Source organism: Sander vitreus, chromosome 14 (genome assembly GCF_031162955.1).
Source record: "Sander vitreus isolate 19-12246 chromosome 14, sanVit1, whole genome shotgun sequence".
Classification (NCBI taxonomy): domain Eukaryota; kingdom Metazoa; phylum Chordata; class Actinopteri; order Perciformes; family Percidae; genus Sander; species Sander vitreus.
In genome coordinates this window covers 13,667,829-13,682,212 of record NC_135868.1, presented here as the reverse complement: position 1 = coordinate 13,682,212, position 14,384 = coordinate 13,667,829, and the positions used below count along the sequence as shown (strand labels likewise).

Sequence of the window (14,384 nt, the reverse complement as noted above, 5' to 3'; positions counted from 1 at the left end):
CAAGCACACACTGTCACAAACACACACTCGAAACACACTCACTTAAACAGATAGGCACAGCTTTGTGGAGATTAATGTGTCTATTTCTGTGATTACATAGTCACCATTTTACATGATATTCCTATAAGCCCAAAGCGGGCTTTCAATACAACAGCAAGTCCGACGATAAATAAGGCGCAGTATACTGTATGTAGAGAATGTTTTTTTTTTACATATTTATCCAAAGGCAAGACCAGATCCTGCATTTAAAGGGTTAATCATTATGACTATCAAAGTGAACATGTGGTGTTGCATACTTTTTAAATTCTCATTTCAATAACCAGCTTACTTGAGTAGTTATTTGTTCAGTATACAGTACTGACTTTAGTCTTCTAAGCTCACCAACATTCTAATTTGAAAAGAAAATATACAGCATGACATAAAACAAACCCCTTTTAGATGCGTCATGGTTTCATAATGGTTTTTACACCAGCCCTGCATTTACTGAAGAACTTCAGACAGTGGCTTTACGACTGGAAAATATCCCTCAAGGTTCATATTAAGTCACAGCGGCGAGTAGACACACACTGTGCTGCTATAGCTGCCATTCATCCGTTTCTGAAAAGAGAAACTTTGCCTTTTCTACATTTGAGCATGCAGTTGTGGGTATTTCCTCAATATTGCTTGTTTTGCCAGAAAAGTGACAAATTAACACTTGGCTTATAAAACTATCATTTAAAAAAACAAGAGCCTTGAAAAAACAGCGTCAAAAGTGATAAAATTAAAGGGGAGAGGTTACTGAGTGAGTAGCATATGATGGACACGGCTAAAAACAATGGCTGTTAGTGGCTTAGTGTGTTGGATATGCAATGGAGAACCATTCAGCCTTTTTTGTTTCTGCGGCAGGAAACAGACCAGACCTTTTTTGTCCATGCAGGGTATAAAGACAGAGGAGGGTGTGTGTGTTCCGATGATAGCCACTGGTCTGTCTCCTTGTATACGTCCTTTACAGAACACCCTAATGCCATATCAGCACTGTTCACACAGCATTAAACACAGCTGGGATATAACTGCATTACACTGTGCCCATGTGTGTCTATCTATGTGTGTGTGTGTGTGTGTGTGTGTGTGTGTGCGTGCGTGTGTCTCTGCGAACACTGTACTGAAGTTAACTTAGATTGAAACATCATTACTGACAGTGTAGGGGTTAGGGTCTATGTGTGTGTTCTGGATCTCTTTCAGTGCAGTGTGTGTGTGTGTGTGTGTGTGTGTGTGTGTGTGTGTGTGTGTGCGCGATAGATGAAACTAAACACTACAAATTTCCCCTCTCCTCTAATAGGTTGGTGTTCATAGAAACATTCTTCTCTCGTTCTCTCTCTCTCTCGCTCTCTCTCTCTCTCTCTCTCCTCTCTCTCCTCCTATCTTTCCCTCTCTCTTGCTGTCAGCCTCTCTGTCTCTCTCTTTCTAATTGGCTGCTGCATTCCTTCTGTCCATCCATCTATGGCTTCTAGCCAATGAGGCGACAGAATTGAATTTCTACTTGATAAAGCACTTCCTTTGGTTGTCGTGGAGACAATGAGGTGGAGGAGGCTCCTCACTACCCATACCATAATAAGATCTAGGGATACCTTGAAGATACAGTTACTGTAGGAATATCTGAAACACCTGGCGAGCGCCACAGTCAGTGATGCAAAGAGGGCACAGACAGGGCCGGGAATAATAGATTGTCTGTGACAGTATTACAGTAAACCTTCTGCCACACGCTCCCCTTGAACATGCTTCTGCCTAGACTGTATAAAGTGCACCATTGTGAGACGACGCAGGCTTTAGCTGATGAAGACGGATGGCCAGAGTCTGTTGCAACTAAGTGTTTTCCCTCTTGCTATGGCTATGCGTGGCTTTTACTGTTGCTATGCAACTACTGTACTGAAAAAAACATTTTAAACAGTGGTCTTTTGCTAAATGTTAAACATGTTTGAACCTGAGCCCTATAAAAGTCCTACACTGTTAATGACTAACAGCAAGTAAAAGCCAGTGCAGAGATCTTTTTTGCCATGTCATGTCTGCCTCATGGTTTCAGAGTGTATGATTTCTGTAGGCCTACAGGGCATTACTGAATTCAATGCCTATAAATAAGTACAAAGATAGCCTACCCAAAAGTAAGTAAAAAAAAATAAATAAATAAATAAAGTAACTTTCCCTTCTTACTGAAAGGCCTTGCATGACATATCCTTGGTGTTTGTCATAGTGTTTTTAACTTAATATACAGCATAGTAGCACTGCAGTAGTCTTCTTCTATCCATGGGTAATGCATTACAGTCTGCATGCAAATGCAGATGAAGTGACGTAAAGCTAGTTCAGCATGTTCTGGCATTTGCATGTTCAATATCACAGCTGTGTCCAGCATGTGTATTAATGAACTAAAAAATAGATATGGTAGACATAAAGTTGCAACAAGATGGGAACATGGGAAGAGCAAAAGAAGAAACTAAATGATGGGGAAAATGAAGAAAAGACAATAGTACAGTAAGATCTGTTTTCTGAGAGTAGAGAAGAGAAGAGAAGGGTATAGTATAGTATCGTATAGTATAGTAATGGCCATCCCGGCATGCCATCCCCAAGGTTAAATGAGAACAGGAGAGAATGAATTGGCTCTAAAGGCTCATTCTGCCAAAAATAAATGAAGCAATAACATCAGAGAGCTATAGAATCCCATTAACACTTAACCTGAGAGAGAGGGAGCAAATGGGTGGTCAGACAGAGAGGGATAGAGGGAATGGGACTGACAGAGACACAAAGAGACAAAGAGAAGAGAACCTGTGTGTCTTTACCTCCAGAGTATGAGAAGGAGATGGTGAGAAAAGTAGAACATGTGTGGGAATGGGTGCAATGGAGAGAGCAATATGAGTGACCTCCTCTTCCTCCCTCTCTGTATTCTCGCTTTCTCCATAGTAATTTGATGGTTTCAGGCTGAGCTCTTTAATGAAGAATCTGGGTAATTCTGAGGACAGTGCCTCTGGGAGTGAGAGAGGAGAAGAGATGGGCAGTGTCAAAAAAAAGGGAAAATATGGATATGACAGAAACGGAAAGGATGGAATGGGGAGAGAGGTCTACAAACAATAATAAAATGCGATGTTCTGCTAGTGGGAGAGAGAGGTTCAGTTGGGACTATTCCTCTACTCTGAATGTGTTGTGGTGCTTGCACCATGACCTTCTTCAGCCTCAGACTCTCTCTTTTCCCTGTGTATGTTTGTGTATCTTGTTGCCTTCTCTTCTCAGGAGATCAACTGACTCGCCTGCCCACTAATTTGCCCCTTATTCTATCATCAGCCTTCTAATTGAGGACAGTTTTTACTGCCGGTACGCCAGATCATCAATGCTCCCACTCTATTGTTGCTTGTTACCTGTTGTTGACCTGCCAATTCCCCACTGTTTGTTTGCCTCCGTCACCTGCCCAAGATACAGTATACCCTGCATTTGAACTAGTGAATTACCTTTTACTCCACCAGTTAGTTGCAACCACTAACCTGAACCATGAGATAATGGGAATTCCTAAATTGTCCTGAACCTACAAACCTGTCCTCAACACAAACTGTGAGCAACATCTTAACTAGAAGGTGACCAATGTCTGTAAACCAAACTTTGCAACCTTGAAACTGATCATTACAAAGTCAACATTGTGATATATGGTAAAGCCATTTATGGGATTTATTTTTCAATATATTCACCTTATTCTTCGCCCGTTCTATTTCCCATGATTCATAGCGGGTTCAACTGACTAAACGGTTTTCTACTTCCGGTTGAAGTGTTTGTTTACATACGCTAGCGCTAGCTAGTGTAAAGGCTACGGTGATAGTTTTTAAAGTTATTAAAGTAGTAGATACTTGTTCGGTCAAGATGGGAAGTAGTCGGTGGCTACATACCGCTGATGAAATCTCAAAAGATCGTGAAGACGACCGTATCAGAGTGCCACATCCTTCAAAATTGACAGGTTGGGTGGATGACATGAAGCTATGGCCAGGAGTTAGCCATATTGATATCATTAATTATTATATCTTTTCGGAGGGTGTAGATCATGAGGAGATGCGCAATTACAAAAGCACCGAGGCCTTCAATTACTTCTATAGTAATAAAGTCGGGCGCATTTTTTTTATTGAAGCACGGAGACTATGTATTTTTGAAAGCAGAGGTAGACAGGAGTCAAAGTGCTAACCAGCCTAAGCTTATTGCTTGGGTTATGCTGCAGCAGTCGGGGGTGATAGAGACGTATAGAGTCGGATGTTCATGTATTTCTGGATTAGGGAGATCGTGCAGTCATGCAGCAGCTATCCTTTGGAAGGTATGAAGAAACAAATGTTCCTTTTGTTTTTATCTGTGATTTAATAAAAATAACGTGATCAGATCACTTTTGATGAATGTTTTTTTCGATTTAGTTTAGCGATGTGGTGATGACAAAATCTCAAACACATGGCAGATGGATATAGATCAGACTCTGGTAATGTATTAGGTGAATGTGCTCATTACAGGTTGAAAATGCAGTTACTACCGGGAAGACAGGGCTTGCATGTACAGATGAGCAGCGCAGGTGGAATGCAGGGACAGTTAGGAACCTTGAGCGACTCAGGGACATAAACTTCAGCCACCACAGGGCAGGGGATGAATTTAGCATTAGGGTGTCAGGTGCTCAGCCACTACCAAACACCCCACAATATATGCCACATGCAGAATTTATAAATAATGTAGATAAAGACCCAACAAAAAAGTCTATTGGGCAAGTGTTACAGTGTAAAACCAGTAGTGCACCCCTGTAGCCTTGCAAATACTGCAGTAGATGCAAGATTTTTAAGACCCCATCAAACCCATGCCGGTTCTGATCTCACATGTGAGACATGTAAAAGTTTCTATGAGTTGTATGTTCAAGTGAGCAGTGCACAGGCTTCTACGTTAGACTCTGAAACAAGGGAGCAGAGTTCTTCCGATTTCTGGCACAATGCAAGAAAATTGAGAATAACTGCAAGTTCAGCTAAAAAGGCTCCTTGTAGAGCATCCACCAATCCTGATAAGTTTATGGCAGAGCACCTCTACCACTCCTTTCGTGGCAACTATGCCACAAATTATGGTAAGGAGAATGAGGTTGTTGCTGATTATGCACTTCGAGAGCAAGGCATGAGTATTACACATAGGGGCATTGTGGTTAGTGTCACAGAGCCATGGTTGTCAGCCAGCCCAGATGGGGTAATTGACTCATCTGTTCTACTCTAAATAAAATGTCCCGTCCCAAGTAAACTTCATTCTACCCTTTTGGATCAACTTGACCATAACTGCGGTGATATCAAGCTAGTAGATGGAGTACCACAACTTCAGAAAACAGGTAGCCGAGGATATTACATGCAGGTACAATTAGGCATGTTTTGTGTCTATAGATGGCCAAATTGTTTATCTGGAGCCCAAATGACACAGTTATGTTCACTGTATCATTTGATGAGCCCTATGTTCTGGAGAGGGTAAGACATCTAAAGAGATTTTATTTCTCAACAATGTTGCCCCAGCTTGTGGATGAATTTGTTGGTCAGCGACTGAAACTGCAGAACAGATACATGAGCATAATGAATTCATAGAAAATATCCCTCAAACATTTTATTCAAATCACAGAACAACTGTTAAGTGCTGCTGCTAACAGTATGAAAACTCATTTTTTTACACAATCAATTTCGTACATTTAAAAATGCTGAGCATAAGTATTGTTGTACATAAGTGAATATTTACAAATACAGAATGTTGTTCATGTAAAATTGTATGCAAATCTGTTAAAATCTATTGTACACAAAGAATAACAACAAATGTCATACAAAGAGTAAATTTAAACAGTAAAAAATGACAAAAGGCAGCGAGTGTCAATATGAAATATACAGGAGCAATTTATGTAGATGTGTAAAGTGTGTGTGTGTCTGTGTGTGCGCGCAGATGCAACTACAACATCAGAACATGAGCGTTGTCATTTATCACTCACGGATGAGATCACCCCTTAAGTTGGCGAGGGCCGCACAGATTCTGAGGATTTTTTCAATCTTGTGTTTATTGGTATCACTTGAGACAAGTTCTTGTATACTTTAAGTCGCCTGATTGCCCTCTCAACATGAATCCGTACATTTGCAATCCTGCGAGTTGCTGTGCCTTGTTCCCGTTAGCTGAGCACCCCCAGGCAAAACCAATTTAACCCTTCTTTCAAACAGTAAATCACAAATCAAGAACCCACGATCTGCCATGACTTCATCTCCAGGCTTAAAATAGTCCAAGATACCAGAGTTCATAGTGATATATTTGTCACTGGCACGCCCTCCATATCCAGTTGAGATAAACATGATTAAGCCACATGGGGCAACAGCAACAAGGTATTTGACTGTGTTGTGCGAGTAGTAATGGCTGTAGGACTCCCCTCTAGAGTCAAGATTTTTCGCCTTCTGTAACAAACTTTCGCTGCAATCAATGACACAGGTGGTGTTGGGAAAGCTTTTCTTGAAATGCAGTTGGCATAGTGGCCTTAATGGTTTCTCTTGGGAGCCAGATAATAAGAGGGCGCAAGACCTCCTCCATTTTATCAATCCAGAATGAGATAACCTTACTGGCAACACTCTGAGACACATGACACTGCCTAACCAAGGTCACCCAGCACACAATTTAATATCAATTTTATCAGTGTCATTAGTATCTGATCACGCACTGACAAAACAAAAGCCCTTTCATCAAATCCATCTAAGGTGGAAACGAGAGCAGAAGGTTTCCCGTGAGACTCCAGTGTAGAGGAACGAATCGGCATCACTCTGAAGCATGGAGTAGCTGAAATCTTCAGTTTGTGTTGTGGCATCTTTGGCCGTCTCGTCAACACCCTGCTTTTCACCATAGTTGTGGTCCCAAAGCAATGGATCTTCCCACTGGGTGGAAACAGTACTGTGTGAAGGTTGTGGCACCTCAGGTATGCCCTCATCCTCCTGGTCTGTCACTTCTGCTGTTGCTGTAAAAACAGAGCACATAGGCTACATGTTAAACTCTACAGTTTCTGTACATGTTTCTCACACTGACAACATTACAGTAAAAGCTTATGATAAATGGTGATGGAAGCTCTTCCTCGCTCAGGCTAACAACTACCTGGCCCACATAACGATAGCAGCTAGCTCTACGATAGCCCTCAGTAAAGTTCATAGCACTAAACCTACAGTAACATTCAGTGGACAAAGGCATAAACCATTAATGGCCATGCTTTTTAACACATTTACTCTATCCAGCGACATAATTGGCATATTGTTCATAAAAGTGTAGGTTAGACTGCCCACAGATAACACAAATATTTTTGTAGCAGGCCGGTGGACCTCGTAAAAATGTAAACAACCGGAGGTAGCTAACTAGCTAACTAGGTTAGCTGTGAAGTGGTGTTATCGCTAACCAGCTACACAATTCAACATTGAAAGTGGCTTACCTGTCGCTTCGACAGGAACAATTGTACGTCTCTTCTTCACCACTGGTCTGTTATATCCAAGGTATAATTTCGGGTTGCGATGGTCATCCGTGGGGCGTTTGTCAACAAAATGGGTCTCAAAAACGTCTACTCTCTGGCATTGAATGTAGCCGATACGGAACCGGACATGGGCATTCTCTCCTTCTTATCTTATGATCGAAGCACTCAGTTTCTAAAAAGTTTTTTTATCTTCTTTGAATTGTTAAAACAACCAACAACAGCACATGTGGAGCCTGAACTCATTCTCTCGCTGCTAGTACAGGTAGTAGGACTACCGCTACTAACCGGAAGTAGGCAACCGGAGTTGTCGTCATGGCGGCGCGCATTGTTTAGAGCAGAATAAGGTGAATTAAAAGCCGCTATTAGAGCTGGGCACCAAACATCGATACTTTTATGGCACCGAAAAAAATACTCCGATCCTATGAGCATCGAAAAATTATTTATCTTTCGAAGCCAAATTTCGGGTTCCAAAAGTGTCTGAGCGCGTAAGCGCAAGCTTATCTGTCCTCTCTGCATATTGACACAGAGCGGAGCTCCGACTGACACACACGCGCGCAGAGGTGCGGACGGAGTAAACTACGTCGGCTCTGCAGTTTTGTTGAAGTCACAGTGACTCACGGCAATGCTGATAAAGTGGTTTCAAGTGTGCTTACAGTCAAAACTTCACACAGACAGCGTTTGCTGCGATATGATATTAATGGCGAGCTGAAAGCAGTCGCAGTGCTGTTGTTTTACACTTCCTCTGAGACAAGCAGGCACAACAGTGGTTTCTGTGCCCTGGTCACTGACTGACAGGCTGAGGTTGTAAGGCAAGGCAACTTTATTTCTACAGCACCTTTCAGCAACAAGGCAATTCAATAACATTCATTTGCACTTAAGTTAGTTCTCCATTAGTTCAACGTTAACAACAGGGCAGTCACCAAGTTTATTGTTAAAGGTTTGTGTCATTATGCAGTTTGCACTAAAAAGTCTTTGTTGTTTACATTCCTTTGGATTTTAGTTAGTTCACTATTAGCCTGTACACAATGTCATTTGTTTATTTATTTATTATTTATAATATGTTCATGTTGTGGCAAAAAGTTTTCTCTTTTTTTTTGTTAATTTTGGCCAAGTTCGGATTGATACCAATCCTGAGTATCTGACTGGCCGAAATTGGCACCGGATCGAAAGATTTTGAAAGATGCCCAGCCCTAGCCTCTATAATATCCAATCCCCTTTCTCATTAAATAAATGCGTACTGAGATGTTTGATATTGGCTTTGTTAAAATACAGCTCTTCTCAGAATAGTATTACTGGGCTTGCTCCTTTAAATGATAATGTGTCACTGAAGTATTTCAACATTTCTAAAAATGTATTATTTTTGAAAAAGTATATCATCAAATTGATTGATTAATGCTATTGGCTTTACCGACTTTAAAGCATCTTTCTTTGAATTCTGCTAAAAAGAAATTACACTTATCTGACAGCAGTAAGACAAGTCTGACAGTACCAAAGATGGGAATCCATGAGCAAGATCTAGATTTAAATATTGAGGTTTGAGTTTCCTTATGATATTATTAATATGAATGCCAAGACAGATGAAAAATGAATGAAGATGGGAAATTATTTGTCACTCTTTGTCATGCTCATCATTTGCTTCATCATTTTTTAGGCAAGAGCGAAAGGGGGATGACCAGCCGGACTTGAACCAGGGACTGTTTGGCTTATGCTGTATGTGTCTTAGCCCCTGTGGCACTGCGTCTGTGTTTGTTCTAAATGGATGTCCATCCTCTTCAGGTCAGCTGCTGTACAAATATACAGACCCGTGAAGACCTCAAGTTTGATGTAGTGCCATGCATTGTGCATGACATATTGCATATACAGTATGACATGCATATGATTCAGTATGGTTCATGACATATGTGGTGCATTATGGTGCATGACATATACATGAAATAAAATATGATAGGGTACTTTCTTAATAAATTAAAGATAAGGGGCTATAAAAATGACTTCACATAGCTGCAGTTGATCTGGTCTACATTCTAGTCGACGTGTTTAGTAATATCCATAATCATACATAATACACATTCATTTTCAACCTTTTGCACACATCAAACACAAGCACGCACACACGCAGGCATGCACGCACACGCACACACACACACACACACACATTAGTACTTTAGCCTTCAACAGTCACATACACACTGTAGCCTTCAACAGAGAATATATTACTCTAGACCATAAACCAGAGGCCTTGGACTGTGACAGGGAGAGTTGTGTGTAAGTAGGGGGAGAGAGAGACAAAGGTTTTGAGCAAGCGCAAAGCAGCAAAGTGTACAGTATGTGTGTGTGTGCGTTAAAAGACCCATTGTTGTGTATTAAACACACATGTACTGTATGTTAAAGAGTATCTGTGTTTGTGTGTGTGCCCATGTGAGTCTGTGCGCATATGTGCATGTGTGTCGCCTATGGGACTGACGCAGGTGTTGCCATTGACGACAGAGCGGTCACCAGTGTCCTGTATCTCCTGAATACTAATCACTTTTCTCCTGGAAAAGCGACCAATCGCAGCTATCCATCTAACCTCCAGCCTATCGTCTGCCCCTTTGCAGGATTTGGTTGACTGAAATAGTTTTATAATGAAATACTATTACAATATCATTAACTGTTTGTTTGTTTTTGCAAAGCAGAAGCAGAGATAAGTTATATGGTATTTTACATATTACTGTATTACATCTACATGTGTATATGTGTTTCTACGGGTATAGCAAGTGTAGAAGTCACAAATACTCTGTGATGCAATAATCAGATTGAATGGTCACATTCCATTTAGTTACAAAACGTTATAGTAGCAATGTGTGTAAATAAACAACAATCAAAATTTGAGCGTTTGTTCGACAGACATAAAAACAAAAAGGGAGAGAGAGAGAGAGAGAGAGAGAGAGAGAGAGGAGATTTACCTTATTGGGATTTGAAGCAGTAATTATCCACACACACTGTGCATTGCTCTCATATTGAATGGGGAAGTTAGGAGATGTAAAGGTTCCTGATGGCCCTTGAAGATTACTGCCACATGTCTTCACTGTGAACAGAAAAATCATAATGTCATTTTTATTAGTAGCAACTGTACAATTTGTGGTGGTATTAGCAAGAACATTTGTATACTCTTCAGTCACAGCACTACAACAAAGAAATAATTACCTTTAAATTAAGCCATTAGGTTTATTCTTAACCACAGACAGCAAAATATAGCACTTGTGGATCAAAGTTATAGTGAAGTAATAACAATTACAAGTGAAACTAATACAATGCTAAGAGTGTGGTGACAGAAAGAGAAGACAACCACAGAAAGTGGCACAGAAGGTCAGAAAGATGTTATTGATACTGTCAGCGACATCTCCCTGGATATAAGTACTTAATTGGAAACTATTGGCTGTGAAATACCACAGGATTAGCTAGTATTGACTGATAGAGAGTCTCGCCAGCAATTTACTCTCAAAATCTATTGAAAGTCAACAACTTCCAACTACTAGTTGGGGAAGAATTATATTCCAGTTTGGGACAACGCACATTAAATATCACAGTATGATGTAACAGATACAGTTGCGTTCGTCTACTTGAGCAAACAAGCTAGATTTGGTTGACCTGTGGTGTAAAAGTGTGCGGTTTGAGTTGAGAGTCTTGAGTTGGAATTCATAGAAGTATATTACTGTATGTCAACACAAAGTCATGCAAACTCACAAACACGAACTCTGAAGCTACACTCACTGGGGTGTTAAAAATGACACATGCTAGTTGTTCGATAAACCAACCAAGCCTATATTAGGCTGTTTGTTCTGACTGGATGTGATAGAGAACCTGCTTGTCTGTCCTTGGGTCGTCCTGTTAGAGTTGGGAAGTAATTTTCTGGTTGGTTTGAAGCAGTGTTTGTTCCTTAATTAGTTTGTTCAGCAGTAGGCCGCAGGAACACGTACAGTTAACAACAGCAGCACACACACACACACACACACACACACACACACACACACACACACACACACACAAAACACACATGGTCACATTTTACAAAGCACATGTGCATATGCACATACTGTGCAGCCAAGAAACACTTAACACTGCAAAATAACAAGCTTGCATGCACACACATTTGACAGTGTCACAGCAGACTTGCATGTGAAACACTTACAAGGACATGCATCCAAACAAAATTCACACATACTCACCATGCATACACAATTCACAGAAATGCATACTTTCAAGCACTCACACAAACACACTCCTGGCTGCTGCTGTGACTTAGTGGTTAGAGTGAAGGCAAGGGACAAGTAAAAGAATCACATCACAGTGTGTTTGTGTTTCGTTGTGCGTGTAATGGGGTGTGTCTGTGAGGTGCTGTAAGAGAGTGTCAGAACAAGTACAAGAGCCCTTAGAGACAACACTATATCTCTCTTGTCTGTCTCTCTGTCTGTCTCTGTGTTTTCCTGTCTCACTGTCTTCTGGATCTCTGCCTGAGTTCCCCCTGACTAAACCCAGTTATTGCTTGTTTCTCTAATTCTCAATGCATCTTCAGTTGACCTTCTCTTGTGTTCAGCTCACTGCAATTTATAAACTGATGGATACATAGGGATGAAGTGTGTGTGTGTGTGTGTGTGTGTGTGTGTGTGTGTTTGAGTTGCATGTGAGAAATGACTTATCTGCATGTCTCAAAGAGTGTGTCTCTGTAACAGGGTGTGTATGTGTGTGTGTGTGTGTGTGTGCGTTGATAGCTCAATCAGCGTGGCCTGAACGAATGGCCAGCCCATCACTGTGCCAAAAGCAGAATGGGTATGGTGTTGCTAAAGCGATAGCGCGGAGAGTTATCACCAGAATTACTAGAGGAGCTAACATCCCATCATTTATATTAAACTTCACCCGTCTCGCTGCGTCTCCCTACATCTGTCTGTCTGTCTTTCTCTCTGCACCTTCTATTCATGCTGTCTTGGTCCCTGTATCAGCCATTGTATGTACTTCATGATTTACGGTACACTATCATTTGCTCTACCTGTCTGTATAACTCTCTTTCTCTCTATTTTTCTTCCTGTCCCTTTCTGCTTGTGTCTTCTGTATGTTCATCAACAAAGGTGGATTGATTAAGTAAGTCCAATTTTGAGGTACCCACTTGAGCATTTCCATTTCATGCTACTTCATAATTATACACTAATACTTTACAAGTCTGAGCTTTCTACTTCACTACATTTAGCTAAACGTTATATTTACGAGTTACTTTCTACTGTATGCCACTCACAGGTGCGATATTTCTGCATATAGAGTACTCTTTATGTTGATGCTTTAATTATATTTTAGAAATACTTCTGTACTTTTACTTAAAGTTGTATTAATTTATATTTTTTGGGCGCAGCTGAACAAACTGTAAACACAAGAGTTTTTTCTCTGACAAACTGATCTTCTTTTTGCTCTGTTTTGGTTTCCAACATATCCAAAGAAACATATATGGATCTTTAGCTGCTTACGCCGCTATGTTTACTCATAAGTTGCTAAAATAGTCTGTCTGCAGTTTGTTGTTGGGCAGGAAGCATAGAGTGTGTTTATCAGAGCTTTTTCACAGAAGAAAATCAGCTTGCTGCGGCCAGAAATTAGGTTGTTGAGAGCTCAGTTTGCAGGCCGGAAAAACAAAACAATGAGCTAAATGACACTTAAAAGCTCTGTAGAGATTTATCACTAAGAGTGACACCTTTTATATTACACAGTCATTTGATTCATTGTTAGTAATAAAATCACAGTGTGCAGCTTTAAGTTAGATTTTGAAAGCAGGACTTGTACTTGTAAGGGAGAATTTTCATAATGGTTGTCTCACAGCATTTCTGTCTATCTGTGTAACTTTGTCTCTTTCTGCATCTCTTTCTCTCCCTCTCATCATTATTTATACTGGCACACAGTAGAGAGGGCTTAATGCCAAAAGGGCCACACTATCATTGAAGTGATAATGAATTCTAGATCAAATTAAAGTTTTTGATGAGGTCTATCTGGTACTAAAAGCATATTATTGGAATCACGAGCGAGATTAACTGAATGCTTTAGGCTGGAACTGCAGTATGTGTGTGTGTGTGTGTGTGTGTGTGTGTGTGTGTGTGTGTGTGTGTGTGTGTGTGTGTGTGTGTGTGTGTGTGCGTGTACGCACACACGGATATGTAACAACATATCCATAGCTTTTTGGTTTATATATTCAGATCAACTGGATTCCCCCAGGATTCTCACTTTCTCTCTCACTGTAGCACACACAAACATGCACACTGATGTAAACCATTGGGATGTGGAGCAAAATTAAATGATTCAGGCAAGGATCACATTACCAAAGCCTATAGTGTAGCTCCCAATGCCCTTCCTCACAGTTCTCCAAAGTTTAGTTTTATGGCTTCAGAGCATAACTGACACACCCCATAAGCACTGGGAAGGTTGCTAAGAGAGAGTGGGAATTTTAACGTTGTTGTTCAGCTTCACAATGTGTTGACTTGGTTCTTGTAGTGTCTTCTTATTGTTTGATTATCTAATCACACAACATTGTAAATCATGTTTTAATCCAGAATTGAAGTGAAAGGCCCCTGGGCCACCTCTTTTATTGTTGACCACTAGATAATCCCAAAGCTAAGGGTGGCTCCAGATGCCTGATTCGCAGGTGAGATCTGATAATGAGGCTATTCTGGTACAGGCCACTAAGGAAAAGCAAACATAGGGGTACCTGTTTTTTTAGAAATCGAGAAGTTGAGAGGTCCTACATGATGATACGCCTTACATAACATTCAATTGGTACATGGTTATTGATAAACCAAGATTATGTATGGGTTAAAAAAATATAATGGTGGAACATAGTCAACTTTTTTTTTTTGACTAGCATTAAACAGAAAGCACA

The 14,384-nt window shown here is 40.6% G+C and overlaps 1 protein-coding gene across 1 annotated transcript in view; it reads right to left on the bottom strand.

Moving 5' to 3' along the window:
• The window catches only part of csmd3b (CUB and Sushi multiple domains 3b), a 397,291-nt gene that overhangs the window by 112,541 nt on the left and 270,366 nt on the right, over positions 1 to 14,384 (bottom strand). The window contains exon 10 of the mRNA XM_078268303.1: positions 10,438 to 10,559. Within this exon, the coding sequence (XP_078124429.1) occupies positions 10,438 to 10,559 (122 nt within the window). The remainder of the gene's footprint in view (positions 1 to 10,437; positions 10,560 to 14,384) is intronic.